This window comes from Garra rufa, chromosome 14 (assembly GCF_049309525.1).
Source record: "Garra rufa chromosome 14, GarRuf1.0, whole genome shotgun sequence".
Classification (NCBI taxonomy): Eukaryota; Metazoa; Chordata; class Actinopteri; order Cypriniformes; family Cyprinidae; genus Garra; species Garra rufa.
In genome coordinates, this window is record NC_133374.1 from 41,507,256 (window position 1) to 41,529,410 (window position 22,155).

A 22,155-nucleotide genomic window follows, 5' to 3' on the forward strand; every position below is an offset into this window, starting at 1 on the left:
GGATGCAGGAAAACGGACTGGGGAAACAGACCTGCTCAAAGGAACTTGGGATTGAGACGCCTTGCGGCGAGCCACTCTCCGCTCTCTCAGGCGATTGTCCAGGCGGATAGTCATAGCAATGAGGGACTCGAGATCAGCAGCTGGTTCCCGGGTGGCCAACTCATCTTGAAGAGGCTCGGACAACCCTCCCTGAAAGCAGACCATCAGTGCCTCATTGTTCCATCCACTCCCTGCCGCGATGGTCCGAAACTCAATGGCGAAGTCTGCAGTGCTGCGGGAGCCCTGATGGAGGTTAAGTAGGCGCTTGGAAGCTTCCCGACCACTGACTGGATGATCAAAGACTCGCTTGAACTCCTCTTCAAAGGCTGCGTAGGACTCACAACAGGCATCCTTAGATTGCCACACCGCGGAGGCCCAGGAAAGCGCCTTATCTGAGAGAAGGGTAATTATGTAAGCAATCTTGGAGCGGTCTGTAGGAAAACTTGAGGGCTGGAGCTCGAAGGTCAGGGAGCATTGGGTGAGGAAACCCTGGCAGGAACTAGGATCCCCAGCGAAGGGCTTAGGAGGAGGTAGTCGGGGCTCCGCAACTGAAGTAGGCCTGTTGCAACTCGGGGGTGAAGCAGAGGAAGGTGAAGCACCAGGGAGCCGTTCAAAAAGCTGACGGATGGAAGCCATTACATCGGCTAGAAGTTGAGAGTGTTTGCCCATCAGCTCCTCCTGACGACTGAGGACGGCTTCATGGCGCTGATAAGATGACTCGTGCTGGGCGATCACCGCCAACAGGTCCTTGGAGCTGAGTGTCTCTGGGTCCATGAGTGACTCGGTTTTTCTGTCACAAGCTGGGCTTGAACCCGGGTCTCTGGTGTGGTGGTTGAGGATGCTACCACAGAGCCACAGGGGTGATGATGTTGGACCCAAACGAAACACTCGAGGCAGTATTCCAGGAAATGAAGATTTATTAAAAAAAAGGTCTTTGCAAGAATAATACAACAAAAGTTCTTCTCGGGCCGAGGTGTAAACAACAGTCAAAACAAAGGAAAACTCACAAGAGAAAAATAAAGACTCCACGAGGGGAGAAAACAAAATCAGAGAACAATAGTAACTCAGGATACCTTACTTGGGACAGCTTGGAAGGCTATAGCCAGACAGGGCTGAAGACACAGGGTAGGGACTCAAAAACCGAGTGAGAAAGCAGGGGAAAATAGTCAGCTTAAATACACTAGAGGAAACAAGGCACAGGTGATCTGGATAGCACTAACAAGGACCCACAAAGAAGAACTAAGGCAGTGGGGAACACAGGGGACCTCTAGAGGCCTGGAGACAAACTACAAGAGGGCAGGATGCTGACAAACATGTAACAGAACAGTATTAGTCTTGTATTACTTTGTACAGTATAATGTAGGTGTTTATATGTTCACATTTAAATAATTTACATAAAACAGTATATATGATAAAAAATAAAATAAAGAGTCACCATTTAATTGTTGAAAAAATACTATTATTATTAAACCTTTTTTTAACTGAATATAATTTTTCTTCTATGTATTAATTTTAACAGTAAAGCTCCATTTATTTTTATTTAAAAAAATATATCAGTGATTTTGCTTTCATTTGATTATCAGAAAAATTAAAACAAGAATTTCTGAAAAAAAAAAAAAAAAAAGATTGTAAGGCCCTTTGGTTCAAAATGTTGAAAGTTTTGGACTTATTTTTTCACTTAAATAAATATTTGTATTATTACACAAAGTATAGGCTAAAGTACCGGGAAAGAAGTAATGTTGGCTACTGGCAACCAGCAATCTGTGCAGAAATAAATATTATCAGCCAAGTACTTTGCAACAACCTCTGACCTGTGGTCAAGCCGTACTTCTGGGCCATACATTAGCTTGACCATTCACTTCATCGACAATGAATGGGGTTTGAATTGAGGATTAAGAGATAATTAAGTGTATATTGTGACTTTAGACTTATGTTTACATTTTTTCTTTAATTCTTCTTTAATTATTTGAGTTTTCCATGGTTGTTGACATTTCTGTCTTAATAACTGAGGGGATTATGATCAGAGGCAGGTTAAGTTTAAAATAAAAATGCTTGAGTGTAATATATTTTTCTCCTGGTCCTTATTTTAAATGGGTCATAAAAATATCAATAATTATCGATATCGAACAATATGAAACACTGATATCGTGATATAGTTTTCAGCCATATCGCCCAGCCCTACTGGCAACCATAAAAAACAGGACAGCACCCACTTAACAACATCCTGGCAATCATCAAGAACTGTGAAGCAAACAACTATCAATGCCCATGCAACCGCCTAAGACACCAGAGCAACCATTTGGGAACAACAGGGCAACCCACCCAGAAAAACCTAGAAAGCCACTTGTAATGTCCAGACAACTCAGTATATCCTAGCAACCATCTAGCAATGGTTCATGGAAAACCTTCATGAAATGCACAGAAAACACAACACAATATCCTGGCAATCATCAAGAATCATGTAACAACTACATGGCAGCACCTTGGCAATCCCACAAACACCCTAACAAATGACCTAGCAACATCCCATCAAAAATATAATAGCAACAACTAAGCCACATCCAGAAAATCTTCAAAAACTGTGTAGCAACCATGTATCAGCACCTTCCCAATGCCCCAAACACCCTGGTAAATGACCTAGCATCACCCTGGCATCCACTCAAAACAACCTAACAAACAACTTGCAACACCCTGACAACTACTCAGAATATCCTTGCAACCATTTAGCAATATCCCATTAATCACCCATTAAGAACTCCATAGCAACCACTTAGTAACAAGGCAATCATCAAGAACTGTAACACAACCAACTATCAGTACCTTGGCACCACAACAACCATCTAGAAACACCATGGCAACCAACCAGAACAATCTAGCAAACCACTCTAGGTGCCCAGAAAACTAATTAGAATATCTGAACAATCATTTAGCAATGTTATTATTATTATTATTATTATTGAGTTTATTTCAAAAGGGACCATGTACAATTATAACATAAATGTTTCCATTTCATGCATTGTACCGAATTTAGCCAATGGCTAATTTTCATTCGCAGTCCTCTGGCAGGTAAACATGGGCAAACAACATAAAACACCATACACAAACAAATACATTAATTCTGGCAACCATTGTGAACAACATAGCAACCATTTAGCAACACCCTGGCAATTGTCAAGAACAGAGCCAAGGAAACCACCTAGAACGTTGTACCAACCATTATAGAAACACCATGACAACCACCTGGAATAACCAACAAGTCACTTGCAGTGATCTTACAACCACTTAGAATATTCTAGAAACCATTTAGCAACACCCTAGCAACCATCAAGAACACTATAGCAACCTCTCAACAAGACCCTAGAAATCATCAAGAACCAGGCCTTTGTAGCAACTACCTAGCAATACGTTAGAAACCATCCAGAACACTGTAGCAAAAGATGCAGCAACTCCCTAGCAACTACACAGAACATACTAGAAATCACCTAGCATCACCCTAGCAACCTCTATGAACAGCTAGCAACCACATAGTAATGACCTGGGAAACAAAAAAAAAAAAAAAAAACTCTAGCAACAACCTGGCAATAATTAAGGACTATGCACATAGCAACCACATAGCAGCATCTTGGCAACTGCCCAAAACACCAATGACTATGTAAAAACATAATGGAACCATCAAAAACACTATAGCAACTTCTTAGCAACACCCTGGCAATCATCAAGAACTATGTTCAGTCACATGTTGCTTTCAGTACTTTTGAAACTATCCAGAACACTCTGGCAAAAGATGTAACAGCACCCTAGCAACTACTCAGAACAACCCAGCAACCGCCTAACAAGAACTATACAGTCGCAACATCCCAGCAGTACTTTGGAAACCACCAAGCTAGCAACCACATAGAAATACCCTGGGAACAGAAAGAAAACTCTAAAAAGCAACCTAGAAATGATTAAGGACTATGCGCATAGCACATAGCAACCACATAGTAGAACCTTGGCAACTGCCCAGAACACAAAATAACCATCTAGCAACACCCTAGTCACAACTTTCTATTAGTACTTTGGAAAACATACAAAACACTTTAGCAAAAGACTTAGCAACCCCCTATCAACTACTCAGAATACTCTAGCAACCACCTAGAATCACCCTGGTAACCTCTCAGAAGCCAGCATCCACATAGTAATGCCCTGGGAAACAAAGAAATTTCTAGCAACAACCTGGCAATTATTAAGGACTACGCACATAGCAACCACTTAGTAGCATCTTGGCAACTGCCCAGAGCACAGAATAACCATCTAGCAACACCCTAGCAACCATCAAGAACACCATAGCAACCACTTAGCAACAGCCTAGCCATCGTCAAGAACTATGTACAGTCTCAAATTCCTAGCAGTACTTTGTAAACCATCTAGAACACTCTAGCAAAAGATGTAGCAACACCCTAGCAACCACCTAGAATCGCCTTAGAAACCTAAAACAGTTAGAAACCACATAGTATTGCCCTAGGAAACAAACAGTCTAGCAACACCCTAGAAACTATCAAGAAGTATATATACTAGCAACTGCAGTACTTTGGAAATTGTCCAAGACCTAACAACACCCTGGCAAACACTCAGAACACCATAGCAACAACAAAATAACATCTGGTCACTACCTAGCATTTTCCTAGCAACCTTTCAGAACACTAGTATTGTAGTGTCACTGCACAAGTCAAAGATAGTGGCATCATCACTGCCTGTTTGAATGTCAGCGCCACTGGAAGCTTTTGAAACTTTCATCTTACTTTTTTTTTTTTTTTAAGTATAACTGATAAAAACAAACACAACACTGTAAATCCATGAGAAAGTGACTAATGGAGCCTTTTACAGTCAAATAAACAGAGAATGAGTGCAGAAAGTCATTGTTCCTTATCGAACAAACAAACAGACAGGGACGGATGCTCCCAGAGAAAACAAGTAATCAGGACACACAGAGCAGAATCAATGAAAGTTTCTGTGCGGATCTACAAAACCAACCCCAGTACGGAGAACTGAAGACTCTTCAAAACGCATGAAGGCAGCAGTTTTCAACTGGAAAATCAAATAAATAATTTAGAAGTCTTTCTAAATATATACTGTTGTGTGAACACTGAGTGAGATTTACTAAGCATGTGTGTGTTTGTGCGTGTGTGAGGAGTGTGTGTCTGTGTGTGTGCTTTCCGGCACTTACCCAGCAGGTGTTTGAGCACAGCCTGGTTCTGGTCCCAGATGCTGTTAAATGTGCTCCAGCGGGACCGGCCATCTGGCAGGGGGTTTTTGCGGACCCATCCTCCACAGGCGTACTGGTAAAAATCCTGACATGGGTCGGCGGAGCGGTCCAGAGCTTCCACGATCTTACTGGCCACGGTTACACATGCCTCTGTTAGACAGATACTACGGGCAGGATCTAGGGGTTAAAAACAACAAGGACATGCATTTGCAATGCATTCAAATGTAGATTATGTTGATTTGATCAATTTCAGTGATCTGATTTTGTCTGATTTTCACACTCGAATAGCCACTAAGACGTAGTTTTTATGTAAAATCAGCAGGTCAGGTATGTGACCAAAAATGTGAATCATATCCACTGGCCAGCTTTCTTCACAGTGTGATGGAAAAGAGATTAGTAAAAAAATAAATAAATACATTGTCACATTGAAGGCATGCAAATATTTGTCTTTCAAGAAAGACACATTAATCCCTGTTCATTCAAATTAAAATGTTTGATTTTCACACCAGGACTTTTTGAAGGACTTTCAAACAGGACTTTAGTCAGCAATGATGAAAGACAATGATGAAATATTTTCTTCTTTAGAGTAACATGCACATAGTCTATGCAAGTGTGTGAACACAAATGCTTCTAGTTACGATTCTATTGCAATTTTCCGTATTTTTATAATGCAACCAAGTTGCATGCCAAAAAAAGTACAGCGGTTCTGTCCTAAATGGCACTTCCATTAAAGGGGTCATCGGATGCAAACCTCACTTTTACATGTTGTTTGAACATTAATGTGTATTGGCAGTTTGTGTACACAACCACCCTACAATGATAAAAATCCACCCAGTGGTATTTTTTAATCTTTAGAAGAATTATCCCCTTTTTAAAATCAGGTCAGTCTCAGCTTCTTGTCGGTGTGTCGTCCACTCCCACGATAGTTGATTGACATGAGTGCCTTACCTTAGACCCGCCCTCACCAAGCTGAAAGAGCCCAACTCTGATTGAGCGATTGAGGTGTTCTGTTGTTGGATGTAATAATAAACATATCAGTCGTCATTTACTCCCGACATCAGAGCCGCTGAAGACGCAGAGGATTAACGTTCGTTTTAGAATAGAAAGTGCTGATCCTGATCTACATATGCATCTATGTTCGTGTGAATCATACGTGATGCAGCTTCAACCCTCCGCAGAAGTGAGTATAAGGGTTTTTTATGCATCTTTGCAAATGGCCTTTCTTAATAATGTGTTGGTTAGCAAGTTTCGCAGCTAAATGCGGCTAAACGTGGCTAAATGCGGCTAAAGTAAACATTACGGCTCATCATCCCACGGCAGAGAGGGGTGGGGCGAGCAGAGCTCATTAGCATTTAAAGGAACATGCAACAGAATAGCTTTCTTTAAAAAGAATGTTTTTTACACTACCATTGATAAATTTTAACCAAAGTATGTTATAGGCTTCTCATTAAGACCCTAAAGAATCATATCAACTTGTAGCAAATGGGCATCTGATGACCCCTTTAAGTCCACGAGACCATAGTGTGTCACATTCAGCATTTTAACGTTAAAAAGAGTGCTTGTGTACATTTCCGCCACCTACTGGACTGGAGAGCTGGAGTATTGGACAGAACACAGGAAAGCAATGGAGCATTTACATTTATTTCACCAAAACCAATTGGAGTACTCCGAAAAAGATCAGCAAACCACACTGTATTTTTATTACTGACACACTTGAACATACAGTGGTGGCCAAAATGATTAGAACACTAGCCGCTAATAAATGGTTTTAAGTCAGTTATTTCTATCTTTTGCTGTTTCTTTTTGTCTCTTTCAAGAGACCTACTTGCAAAGCTACCTGAAAAAACTATGCGCAAGTGCACCTAGGGCAAAAGCTGCTTTAATCACAAAGAATGGTCACACCAAATGTTGATTTAATTTAGTTACCAGAAGTTAATTGATAAAGAAAATCTATTTATAACAAAATACTAGTGTTCCAATAATTTTGGCCACCACTGTATTACTTTAATTGAGTCATGAAGAAGTGTGGCAATTGTATTGAATTCACCCAATTACATATTTGATAGATGAAACAGTAAGTTATTGTGTGTTACATTTCACTGCATCCGTGTGTGTATTACCTCTGTTATAGCGGACTCCCAGTGTGATCGCACAGCCAAACAGAGCTAGAAGTGAAGCGAGAAGTAAACTGGCCAACACTACTTCCAGCTGAGTCCTTCTGCCCAGTGGACCAAACAGCTGAATACCACCCTTACGGAAACCCACCTGAAAGGGAGTCAAATATTGATCATGGAGTCTTTTTAAGTTCTTATTTTGCTGGTAAACACATCAAACTATGTAGAGCAAAACAATACTTAAAAAACGTTTGTGGTTTTATTTATATACAGTATGTCACAAAAGTGAGTACATCCCTCACATTTCAGCAACCATTTTAGTATATCTTCTCAAGGGACAGTACTATAGAAATGAAACTTGAATGTATTTTAGAGTAGTCAATGTGCAGCTTGTATGGCAGTATAGGTTTATTTTCCCCTGAAAATTACTCAACATACAGCCATTATTGCCAAAATAGCTGGCAACAAAAGTGAGTACACTCTAAGTGAACTTGTCCAAAGTGTCAATATATTGTGTTAGCTCCATTGTTATCTGGCACTGCCTTAATCTTCCTGGGCTTGGAATTGACCAGAGCTGCACAGGTTGTTGCTGGAATCCTCTTCCACTCATCACAGAGCTGCTGGACGTTAGACACATGGTGCTTCTCCACCTTACTCATGAGGACGCCCCATAGGTGCTTAATAGGGTTCACGTCTGGAGACATACTTGGCAACCCCATCACCTTCAGCTTCCTTAACAAGGCAGTTTAGGATCGTTATCATGTTGGAACTGCCGTTCGGACTGGTTTCTGGAGGGAAGGCATCATGTTCTGCTTCAGAATATACAGTACATAATGGAATCCATGTTTCCCTCAATGAACTGCAGCTCCCCAGTAACAGCAGCACTCATGCAGCCGCAGACCATGATGCTACCACCACCATGCTTTACTGTAGGCAAGACACAATTTTCTTGGTACTCCTCACCAGGGCATTGCCGCACATGCAGGACACCATCTGGGACAAAAAATCATCTTATAGTCTCATCAAACCACAGGACATGGTTCTAGTAATTCATGCTCTTGGACATGTTGTCTTCAGCAAAACGTTTGCGGGCTTTCTTGTGAGCCAGCTTCAGATGAGGCTTCCTTCTGGGACGACGCCAATGCAAACCGACTTGTTGCAGTGTGTGACGTATGGTCCTAGCACTGACAAGCTGACCTTCTACTATACTTCTGCAATCTTTAAAGCAATGCTGGCAGCACTCATGCATTTGACACACAGAACGAGTGCTGAACTTTGTTGAACGACCCTTGCAAGGCCTGTTCCGAATGGAACCCATCTTGAAAAACCTCTGTATGACCCTGACCACTGTAGTGTAACTCTGTTTCAGGGTGTTACTGAACCTCTGATAGCCTTGGCCATCTTTGTGGAGAGCACCAATTCTAATTCTCAAATCCTTTGCCATTCTTTGCCATTCTTTGAGTTCTTTGCCATGAGATGCCATGTTGAACATCCAGCGGTCAGTATGAGAGAATTGTACTTAAAGCACCTAATTTTAACTGCTCTAATACAAGATACACAACTTTGTATGGTCCAGTCAAGCAGAAAAAAAAAAAAAAACATGATGAATGGGACATGTGGCTTTGCATGGTTAAACAACATACTGCTGTTATTATTTCGGGTGCAGTCACTTTTGTTGCCAGCTATTTTGACAATAATGGCTGTATGATGAGTTATTTTCAGAGGACAGTAAATCTATACTGCTATACAAGCTGCACATTGACAACTCTAAAATATATCCAAGTTTCATTTCTATAGTATTGTCCCTTGATAAGATATACTAAAATGGTTGCTGAAATGTGAGGGGTGTACTCACTTTTGTGAGATACTGTATTTGTGAGTTTTCATAATACCATGGTTTTTGGATATACAGCATGATAGTGCAATTCTCTTATTATCTTGGATATGTTGGATCATGTTATGTAAATACCATGCTATATAAACTTGGTAACCATTCAGTGCCATAATATATATCTGGATACCATGGCATTACTGTCTAATACTGGCACTGTAACACCACAGCACATGTTTGTGAGAATTAATGGTTGACAAATTGTGGCACTGCAGTTTAAACACTTGAAATGTTGAACATTGTTGCTCCCATGGTGCATGTTTGAGTCTGGCCAGTGAGTAATACTGATCTCATTTTCCCTTTCCTTCTCCTAATATAAAATTCTGTCTAAAACATTGAAAAAAACCCCGTCTCATACAGATACGCTTAAAAAAAGAGCAATGTCTTCTTAAGTAGAAATAGTGTGAACCTCACATAAGGTTTTTGTGTCAAAATATACTGCATGTCTCTTAACATCATTCAAAGAACAAAGAGCAAGTTGCCTGGGGGATACCGTATCAAATACATGCGTCATATCCTTGCTTTCATGGCAAACCAACAGAAGAGGTGTCACATTTCTTGTTTGACATAAAAATGAGCAGCAAATGAAAGGGGCCACGTAAATCGATATGAATTAATATCAAATGTCACTCATAATACATTGTAGAAAATTCCCTGGAAATCTGACCTGCTGTTTTCTTCTGTTGAAAGGTATAAGAGTATGTCTACACTAGAAATAATACTGGAAGAAAAACTGCTGAATATTCCTCATGCCGTTTCTCTAAACTTATGTCCTGCTTTCTTTCCAATTACCATACAGTATGTCCACCATTTAATACTTTTAAAAAGTGGCAATGCAGGTATACTGTGTTTTGAGAAGATTACTTACACCTGGATAATTGCTCAGATCTATTCTGCATTTCTATAACATAAGAAATGAATTAGTTCCTAATCCACAAAGTGTTTGCCTATTTAGTCATGAGTCATGAGGCACTGAAGAATCTAGTTTTTCTTTTTCTTATATTAATGACCTCTATTAGAAATGACTAATCTTTAAATATCAAAATACTGTTGCTCATTGGGGTCAAGTTGCTGAATACTGAATAGGCTAATATATAGAGTAGGTGTGTGTGGTAATACATTAATGTTTTAATGTTTGTGAAACATTATCTGTGACAGTTTCTGTTATTCTGGCTTTAACAGCTTAGCTTAGTTTGAATATATTTGGTTTTATATGTTTGGTTTCACTGGAAAGGAAAAGAACTACAAAAAATCTCCTCAAAAATACCTCAAGGTTCGGTGGTTTGTCCCTTCTACTTTTTCAAATACTTACAAACCATGAGAACTAAAATGAAGGATCTTTATTGGCATTGATGGTTCCATAAGAAACCTTTAACATCTCTGGAAGCTTTTCAATGCACAAAAGTTTCTTCATAGTGGAAAAAAAAAGACACGCTAAGAAAAAAAAACTGAGTGCAGTTTTTCTACTGCACACTGATGATTTTTTTTTATTAATGACCTCTATTATAATTAGCTAATTGAAATACTGTTGTCCATTGGGGTTAATTTGCTGAAGACTGAAATGTGGGTGGTAATACATAGTGTTTTAATGGTTGTGACAATATCTTTGACAATTTCCACCTTGTTGGCTTTGACAGCTTAGTATGGATTAATTTGGTCTGCTTCACTGGAGAGGAAATTTCATGAAATACCTCAACACTTTTTTGAACTGCAAAAGAACAAAAGGAAATAATTTTTTCTATGATACATCTGCTGTAAAGGGTTGCACAACTTTGAAAAAGAGTGACTGAATGATAACTGCAGACAAAAACATTTCACAAAAAGGGATGTCTTCATTCTGTGGCACTTTGATGACAATGAATACACATATCCTTCCTTCCACCCTCTAGACACTGGACACGGGTAGACTCTGCACACTGACTTTGAAGGAAGCAGTCAGTATCTAAGTAATATCAGCTAACCACAGGTGTACCTCAAGGCTCTGTGCTTGGCCCCTTCCTCTTCTTCAAATATTTACAAACCATGAGACCTACACACTTAAAAATGAAAGTTCTTTATTGGTTCCATGAAGAACTGTTAACATCCATGGAAGCTTTCCAATGTTAAGAAAATGATGACACACTAAAGGACGGGACACACCAAGCATCTGTCAGCTAGTTTGTTTGGTGTGTTCCATACGTCTGATCTCGTTGGGCTCACGTTGGCGAAAGTTTGCCAGATTCAGCGTGTTGACGTTGGGCCATCTGCATAAGTGAGAACTTTGATTGGATGCCTAGTTTAGCAAACGAGTCAGTGCCGGAGAATTTAAATGAAAGTGATGAAATGAAGTATGTGAAGATGAAGTAAATGAAGGCGGCACAAACAGAGGTAACATTTCTAATTTAACATGATCTTATTCCAATGTGTGTATATTTTCAAAACAACATGAGCCACTTAAACTGAAGAAAGTTATCAACATAACTGATATTTAAAGTGGTAAGCAAGCGCCGCTTTGTTTATGCTTCATATATCTGTGTATATCTTTGTTTCTGTTTCTCCTTTTGAATGATGAATATATACTATTGATAGCTGCTGATACAGTGAGGAAAAAAGTATTTGATCCCCTGCTGATTTTGTACATTTGCCCACTGACAAAGAAATGATCAGTCTATCATTTTAACGGTAGGATTATTTGAACAATGAAAGACAGAATAACAACAAAATAATCTAGAAAAATGCATTTCAAAAAAGTTATAAATTGATTTGCATTTTAATGAGTGAAATAAGTATTTGATCCCCTATCAATCAGCAAGATTTCTGGCTCCCATGTGTCTTTTATACAGGTCACAAACTGAGATTAAGAGCACTCTCTAAAAGGGAGTTTGTTACCTGTATAAAAGACAGGTGTCCACAGAAGCACACCATGGCCAAGACCAAAGAGCTGTCCAAGGATGTTAAGAATGTAGACCTACACAAGCCTGGAATGGGCTACAAGATTATCGCCAAACAGCTTGGAGAAAACAAACACAAAATAACTGTCATTCTCCCTCAGGCTGGGGCTCCATGCAAGATCTCACTTCATGGAGTTTCAATGATCATGAGAACAGTGAGGAATCAGCCCAGAACTACACAGGAGGATCTTATAAATGATCTCAAGGCAGCAGGGACAACAGTCACCAAGAAAACAATTGGTAACACACTACGCCGTGAAGGACTAAAATCCTGCAGCGCCCACAAGGTGCACCTGCTCAAGAAAGCACATGTACAGGCCCGTCTGAAGTATGCCAATAACATCTGAATGATTCAGAAGAGAACTGGCTGAAAGTATTGTTGTCAGATGAGACCAAAATCAAGCTCTTTGGCATCAACTCAACTCGGCGTGTTTAGAGGAGGAGGAATGCTGCCTATGACCCCAAGAACACCATCCCCACCGTCAAACAGGGAGGTGAAAACATTATTCTTTGGGGGGGTTTTCCTTCTAAGGGGAGAACCTCCTTCCTTCAGACAGGGCACTGAAAATGGGTCGTAGATGGATATGACCCAAAACACACAGCCAAGGCAACAAAGGAGTGTCTCAAGAAGAGGCACATTAAGGTCCTGGAGGGGCCTAGCCAGTCTCCAGTCTTTAATCCCATAGAAAATCTGTGGAGGGAGCTGGAAGTTCAAGTTGCCTAACATCAGCTTCAAAACCTTAATGACTTGGAGAGGATCTGCAAAGAAGAGTGGACAAAATCCCTCCTGAGATGTGTGTGTAAACCTGGTGGCCAACTACAAGAAACATCTGACCTCTGTGACTGCCAACAAGGGTTTTGCCACCAAGAACTAAGTCATGTTTTGCTACTTATTTCATCATTGCAAATCAATTTATAACTTTTTTAAATGAGCTTTTCTTTTTTGTTGTTGTTGCTGTTATTCTATCTCTCACTGTTCAAATAAACCTACCATTAAAATTATAGACTGATAATCTTTATCAGTGGGCAATCGTACGAAATCAGCATGGGTTCAAATATTTTTTTTCCCTCACTGTATGTGAATATTTTCATAACATGAGCTGCTTAAAATGAAGCAAGTTATCAACATAACTGATATTCAAAATGGTAAGCAAGCGCTGCTTTGTTTCGTGTGTGTATATATATATATATATCTATGTTTTGGTTCCTCCTTTTGAATGACGAATATATACTATTGATAGCTGCTGATATAAATACAGATAATTCCTCCCACGCAGGCGCAGAATGCTCATGTTAGTTCACAGTCAGCTGTAGCCTGAGCGGTGTGTTCAAGCACTTTTTGGTCCAGGTGGTGCCGACGCGAGGCGACACCACTGTCGGCTTTGGTCGCCGCTAGTTCTTTGAAGTCAGCTTGGTGTGTCCTGGCCTTTAAAGGTTATTTGGGGAACCCAAAATAGTTCTTCTATGGCATTGCTTATGGAACTTTTATATTGAAGAGTGTATTGTCAGAATTTCCAGCTACTGCTATGTTTTACCCTTTCATCTGATGTTCTCACAGTGTCTGTATGTATCTCGACTTGCCTGGATATCTCAGCCTGGAAGAAAGAGACAGATTTCCTTTCCTTCTAGCCTAGCAATTCAACACAACATAACTGTCAGCTATATTTTCTGCGGAAAGAGCATCCAACCAGGCAGGAATTCACAGAGCACATCACAACTACCCAGCAGTTGTTGTTTCGCCATGCACTTTTCAAGGGAACTGTGCAACAGTACTTTTTCTCACTTTCTCTGGAGAACTAACAGCTTAAATTGTTGATTTCCTTATTTGTATGTGGCTAGATAAAATATCTGAATGCAAATATAAAATGTACACATCCACACTGAGACATGATCCATGCTCACCTCCACACTGTCAGGAGAGATGGCTCCATCTGCAGGGATGTCTGTCCCGTCCTCCTCCTCAAACGTTGCACGCTTGTAGTTAGACATCTGAAAAAAATCCGAAAGTAATATGTTGAAATATTACTAGTGTTACCCCTAAATCCTTAGATGTGATGTAAACAGCGGCCGACAGGAAAAAATAGTCCTTTTCGCTATTTTAAGTGACCTTCCAAAACAATCAGTCACTGGGAGAACATCTACTAAAGAAATATTTGTGATTTATGTGTTGCTTGCGAAAAAATAATTCACTTTAGAGTGGCTGTCAATTGAGATAGATGCACCATAAAATCAAAATCGACCCTTTTTACTTCCTTTATATTACGTTTTTAAGGAATCTACAGAAAACAGTTTTAAAGGCCTTCAGGCAAGAGTCTGAGGACAAGAGATACTGCAACAAAGTGTGAAATGGAGATGAATGTCGGGTGGGGAGGGATTCCTTGTTTTCTCACCCCCATCTTGGACGTCCAAGAGGAATTTATTTGCACATTTGCACATACACAACTCTCACTGTTCACAACTGAAGAGGTGGCTAATCTACACCCGAGGGCACCCGACAGGCTGTGCAAGTCTCACTGTTGTAAGCATCACCCTACAGAGAACAGACACTCTTACTAAAATCTAACGTTATTTACTCCGTCTACTGAAATCTCCCTGCCAGTGCTGACAGCCATGTAGACAGCAGATGCACAGGCCTAGAGCAAACCTCCCACCCAGGTTACTTAACAAGAGTAACAAGAAGAGATAACAACAGACTAAACAAGACAGACAGAGAGAAACTCACACACACCAACTTAATGAATCTAAATTAGAACAACCATAGATTTTCATATATATATATATATATATATATATATATATATATATATATATATATAAATACATTTAAATATTCATAAATTGCACTGACTAACCTATTGTGCATTTCTAAAATAAAAAATATGTTTGTTTTATCAGTTGTTTTTCCAACTGAAAACATCCCTGGAGGTTTTGTTAAGTTTACATAACTTCTGAAGGCAGATTAGTCCAGAAAGTCTAGCTAAGTAAACATCCAACACAGAGATCTACCCAGAGTTTGCTTTTTCAAATCTTCGGAGACTTAATGGAGTTCTCAATTGTTTCGTTTAAATGTCGGCTTTAAAAGAAACAATGTGAGACCAGTGTATGTTTCTCAGGAAGAAAATGTTTCCATTGGCCTTGTGCTCATTGCTATCTGTCTCAAGAGAGCATATTTGTATCTTTTTGTTCCTGTGAGTATCTTTCCTTTTAAGTGATCAATAACAATGCAGACATCTAAAGATATTGCATAAAATACATTCACTCAAAATTTGATATAAAATTTTTTACTAATGCCAGCCATTTATGTTGGTTAATACACACACTTTGCAAACAGTACTTTCATCTGCTAAAAGCCTTCTACTGAAAGATAGTCTCTATTGATATTGTTTTGAGCAAGACAGAAAGCAATGGGAGCCCTTTGCAACAAGCTTTAAAGTTCAGCCGGAACGCAACACTCAATCATCTCGGCTGTTAGTGTCTCAGTTGAATAAATGTTGTATCTTCGCAGCCCGATTTGGAGTTTCAGTAAGCTATTCCTCAATGGCCTTTTACAGGAAACCGTAAATGAGATTACAAAGACGAAAACTCTGACTCATGGTGATGTGAAACAAATGCACATGCTAAGCCCACACAAACATGCAGTTTAACAACTAGCTTGACATTTTCCCGTAGTTGACTTGTTTCCTCATGAGCAGTCAATTAACACTTCAATTGTTTGCCAAAATGTCCCGTGAAACTGTGCAGTCTAATGGCCGTGGCTGAGAAGGGGGTGTAGTTTTAAGAGGTCATACCCACAAGAATTCTCTGCAGAGGTCTGGACAAGATTCACCAGATTCCTGGGTGGCTGCTCACGGAAGCTTCTCAGAGGAAGGAAAAACAATGTGGAACAACTTGGTGTGAAAACCACCTATGCGTACTAGTGCTGAACTTCCTCTTTCATGTCTAACTGACACATTCATGACAAGCCATCATGTGAAATTCTGTATTTTTATAATATCCAAGTTTGGGAATAACATATGACCATGCACTTACTGTACCATTTCTAGGGCCATATGAAATCAGAACCCTTTTTTTTTTCAAATTCTGATTATTTATATATTTAGAATTCTTATTTTGTTTTTTATTTGTTATGGATTACACTTTAACGGTTGAATACAATTGTTGCAATAAAAAACGCAAAGCTAATTAATTGAAATCATAAACAGTTTATTAAGAGTTTAACACAAATTTTTAGGATCCTATAAAATCTTCCTCCAGATTTTATCTTTTTATAGATTCCATTAAAATGGTCAAATTTTTGTAATCAATTTTAACAATTTTAGTAATTAAAAAGCATGTCTAATAAAATGAAATCACAAAAGGTATACAATTTAACATCAATTTATTAAACGATTTAAGGTGAAACACTGCAGCTGAATAGGGTAAAAAAAAATTACTAATAGTTATCACCTTGTTTACCCAGTTGATTCATTGCTTTAATAATTGCAAACATTTTTTGTATTACAAGTTTTCTAAAATGTTAGGTTTAAATATGCAAATGAGACATTATTTAATAAAATATGCGCTAATTTGCATACATTTCTAGTATAAAAAAATCAGTTTCAAAATTCTTGTTTCATTTTTTGTCAAAAGTTTTTACAGAGGAAATTTTGGGTTTCTCATTTCATCACGACATAATTCAGTAAAAAACTGAAAACACTAACACTATATTTTTTACAATTTTGGGGGGAATAAAATGTGTAAAATCAAGCAAATTATATATGAACAAATTGCTCTGTAAAAACTTTCAGGATATAGACAGGAATAAAAATGTGAAGTTTGGTGTGTGTAAGTGCTACTGAAGTGGAGATTTATGGCTCAGTGTAGGAGAAAAAAACTCATTTTGAGAAAACGGCCTTTAAAAATATGTATTTTAATTTAAATCTGTTGACACAATTAGATAAAGTGCTATAAAAGAAACACTTAACAGTGTTTTTTGGATGTTTTCTTTCCACTAGTCTGAAAAAAAAAAACTTCTCAAACTTGATATGGCCTGCAGTGTCTCCCCTTAAGAAAAATTACATTTTATGGCTATATCAAATGTTTCATTTTATCCTAAATTCTGTTTTCTGTTTTTTCTTTTTTATTAATTAATTAAAAATATTCCAAATTCTGTTACATTCTATGACCAGATTCCTAATTCTATACATATTTTCCATTGCTAAGTCATATGGCCCTATATAATATTTCTACTATTTATATTATGCAAACTGACTGTATGCGTGAGATGATCTGCCAAAATTGCTAAAATGTACAACTGCATAGTGTATCCCACAATGCAATGCACTACACTTGACCTTACATTTCCATTGTGATGGATAACCTAGAACTGGGGTTGAAAATTATGGCATGATGGATAAAATGAGTGATAGAGAGAGAGGTGTATGTATTTCAATTAAATAGAATCCTTCAAACCGACATACCGACATCCATTTTGAGGTAGCGATTTTGCATAATCACACAGTTAGGAAGTAATGGAGCTATAAATACTATTCTGTGCTAATTAACAAGAGCAAACGACTCTGATAAAACATTTGCATGAGCGCTGCAGATATGAGATGCTGATAAATCAACACTGATCAAGACAGCAGCGTCATTCTTCAGTGTAAGTTGTCTATATTACTTTTAGTTAAATAGATGAGAGTTTAAAGCATGTCTTGCTTTATTTGTTGCTCAGTATAAAAAAAATGAATTACCACTATTATTATTGGATTTTTTGCTACAACAAACTACAGCATTCACACCTACATACAGCACTGTGGGTTTCTGTAGGGTCACATTGCAAATCTGTTATTCATAGACAGGGCTTAGGCTAAACCAGGATTAGACCATAGTTCAAATTAAAATATTTAAGTAATTTGTATAAACATGCCTTAGAAAAAACATTACTAGTGTGCATCTTAAGACAAAACAAAGGCACTGATGTATTTTAAGATCAGTCAGTGCAAGGTTTTGTTGTTGTTGTTGTTGTTGTTGTTGTTGTTGTTGTTGTTGTTAAAAACAGCTCAGACTTACATTTTAGTCTAGGACTAGGCTTAAGCCCTGTCTGTGAAACTGGGGGAAAGTATATATATATATATATTAGGTTGAAATAAACTTCTCAAAAATCCTAAAAGATTGGGGTTTTTTTCAGGTTCTTCCCCTGTTTTTTTTTTTTTTTTATAGACAAGGCTTAAACCTAGTCCTAGACTAAAATGCAAATCTGAGCTGTTTCGACTGAAAGAAGCTTGCACTGACTGATCTTAAAATATATCAGTGCCTTTGTTTTGTCTCAAGATGCACACCAGTAATGTCTTTTCTAAGACATGTTTATAAAACATTACTTTCATATCTTAATTGAAGCACATTTTATGAAAACTTTGTATGATAATAATGTATTTTTGTATGATAATAACAAAAAAAGAGAGATTATTTGTGTTTTTCTAGGGTAACATGGACTTATACACTTATACATACACATATTTCTTGAATCATTATTTGATTTTATTGGCAAAAATGTAGCTGTTTTACACAAAAAAAATTTTAAACATTTATAATATTTTAACAAATAAAGAGTTTTGCTTTTCAAGAAGAACAAAGAAAAGTTGTACCACTTTTTTTTGGCTTCATCTCCCAAATATATATATATATATATATATATATATATATATATATATATATATATATAGATCAGTGTTATTTCAACATTATTTATACACTAGCTCTCAGAGACCAGCAGCATTGGCAAAAGAATAAAAATAAATAAATAAATAAAACATAAATATATATATATATATATATATATATATATAGTATAATAATGTATTTATTCATATTTAGAATTTGTTGTATTTTTATATATTTTTTATATTTAAGTTTTCTAGTTTTAAATATTTTTGTGTCTTTAATAATTTTTTTTATCTTTCTATTTAGCTTCAATTTATTTTTATTTAGGCCATAGTCCAATTAAGATTTTTAAATAATTTTTATAAACATGCCTGAGTTGAAACAGCTCAGACTTACAATTAAGTCTATAGGACTAGGCTTAAGCCTTGTCTATGAAACCAGGGGAAATTTTATCTAAACCTGAAAATACACAATCTTTCAGGTTTTTGAAAAGTTTAAAGCACATTTGATGAAAAATTGATTCAAATTTTTTAAGATTTTGTAACATTTGTATGATAATAATAGGAGAGAGAGATTACTCATGTTTTGCTAGGGTAACATGAATCATCAAGTTTCAACTATGGAATTTAATTTTTCATTACACTTATAAACACATATTTCTTGATTCATTATTGGATTTGACACAAAACTGGATTCAAAATGCAAAATAACCTTTTTAGTTTTGTCATGTTTTGTGAAAACAGCCATTATCCCTGCTAGAAAAAAAAAATCCAGCCTAAGTCTTAGGTGGTCTAAGATGGTTTTAACTATTTAAGACGGTTTGCCAGTTTGGCCAAGCAAGTGAATTGCTGGTTTAGCTGAGCAGCCAGCTGGTCTCCCATCTTGACCAATTGATAATTGCATAAAGTCCATCTAAAATCAGCCAACAGACCACAATGGGTTTTTTTAGCAGTGATATCCTCCATGGTTTTAACACCCTTAACTCATTTGACTGGATTGGCGAAAGTTAAAATTAGAGTCAAAATGCAAAACATCACAAAACGCATGGCTGTAAGAGGCTTTGAGCATGCAAAGCATATGCAGCATACAAAGTGTGGTTTCCAACAGCCATAGTCTTATATAATAATAACATATACACAGTGTCATTACAGACTCCAAACTCCAACAAGCAAACAAATTCACCGGCGGTCACAGCAGACCAGATAAAGCCATTGACGGATGACTGAAACTCACCATTCATCAGCGCAGTAAGACACCAGCAATGCAAAAGCAGAAGTGAACTGGTGCTACTGCTGTGGAACGACTGGAATAAACCATCTACTGGAGAACGGGGGGAGGAAAGCCAATGTTTTGTTAACATGACCCAGAAAGGGCAGGTCACTACCGTGGGAGAGGGAAAGTTTCTGGGAGTGAGGAACAGATAAACCTCACTTCCGAAAAGGAGACTCCTACCTTGCTTAAGTGGGTAACAGTGAAACACATGCATACAGGGAAGTTATAAAAAAGTCACTAAAGTTACAGTAAACAGTAGTTGCGGCTTGAACCACTGCTGAACGTCTGGGGATATGGGATAATGTGGGATGCTAACCATGTGAAACTGAGGAACAGATGATGCCAAACACTCTCCTACATCTATTGTTGCTGTATTAGCACTTCTGAAAAGTTAAAAAGACAGAAAGAAATCTGAAAGCGCTCAACATGTCCCATTTGATTTCAATCAAATTCACTTGAATGCACCTCATATCATAATGACGGCTTTTCAGGAGGATTTGAAGGTGGCAAAACGCATATTCCTTAACTGAATTTATATTTTGACATTTAAAACGATTAAATCTTGCCAAAGTCTCGAGGGACTTCCAGACTGCCTTTCTACATTTCTATTCATTTGTCATCCTTCATCGTTTATAAACCATCCTCATTCCAGCCACTCGAGAAACAGTCTGTAAGCCTCAGTAATCTGCTTCTGTTTAGTAAATATTTCTTAAATATTTGGAGACATTTTTTTGAGACACTCATAGTTCACGAATGACCTCACATTGGTTATGAAACGTCTGAATTCACAAGCTCACCAAAATGTCATGTCTAGTAATTATCAAGTAATATTTTGCATACAACTTGACAAAATGTGAGTGCACTCATCTTAATCATTGGTTTCCAAAAAGTTGTTTTTCTTTTTCTTTTGTTTTATCTTATCACATATAAACTTTAGGGAAGTTGTACCACATGGCTTTGTGTAATATAAACCGTGTAATAAAATGACAAATTATGAGATATTTTAACAGACATGTTGACCTGGATGATAACATAATTACATAACAACATGCTTCTGCATTTTAGTCACACTACATGATTTTGTTGGTCGACACGTGACTTATGGTATGATTTAAACATTTTTAAAACATTTACAATATATTAATAAATAAAAAGTTTTGCTTTCCAAGAAAAACTGTTATAATGCTTTTTTTGGCTTCATCTCCCAAAAATATCAAAGTGAATTTAAATTATACATAGATAAGTGTTATTTCAGTATTTTTATATACTAGACAGACAGACAGACAGACAGACAGATAGATGATAAGTTTTCTAGTTTTAAATATGTTTGTGCTTTTGTGTCTTTAATTATTTTTTAATGTTCTATTTAGTTTCATTTTTTTTTTTTTTAGGCCATAGTTCAATTAAGATATTTAAGTAATTTTTATAAACAGTTGAAACAGCTCAGACTTATATTTTAATCTAGGACTAAGCTTAAGCCTTGTCTATGAAACCAGGGGAAAGTGTATCTAAACCTGAAAATATACAATCTTTTAGGTTTTTGAAAAGTTTAAAGCACGATTTTCACCTATTTTTTCCATTTAAGATCTCTTTTAATTAACAAAAACAGTGTTAGACTGTATTAGAGTATGTGTTTGCATGGAGTGTACTGCATTCATTTTCAAATATATGATCAGATTCAGGGAAAACAAGACAGGTGGACAAAAGTGAGGGATTCAAATCCTGCCCGTTTATCAGTCCCCTGTTTAATGTGTGAAGCACACAGCAATGGCTAAAGGTCAAGCCGTCACACACATTCTCATTGCCCATCCCATCACCATGGCAACAAGCCCCCATCAAACGAACTATCGCTAATTAAATCAATACGTTCTGTATGCTTTCACGGGCTGTTTGATTGGATACAGAAGCAGCCAATCAGAAGCCTGATGCAGGAACAGCTGTGAGGTGGTGTGGGGTCACGAGCATTGAGAGAACGAGCAACCTTTAGTGCACCGCCACACAATGACGCACAAACAATAAACA

The 22,155-nt window shown here is 37.6% G+C and overlaps 1 protein-coding gene across 1 annotated transcript in view; it reads right to left on the reverse strand.

Moving 5' to 3' along the window:
- The window catches only part of ece2b (endothelin converting enzyme 2b), a 92,357-nt gene that overhangs the window by 33,894 nt on the left and 36,308 nt on the right, over window positions 1-22,155 (reverse strand). The window contains exons 3-5 of the mRNA XM_073817497.1: window positions 14,122-14,208; window positions 7,405-7,549; window positions 5,246-5,461 (exon numbers count right to left, since the gene is read on the reverse strand). Coding sequence (XP_073673598.1) covers window positions 5,246-5,461; window positions 7,405-7,549; window positions 14,122-14,208 — 448 coding nt within the window. The remainder of the gene's footprint in view (window positions 1-5,245; window positions 5,462-7,404; window positions 7,550-14,121; window positions 14,209-22,155) is intronic.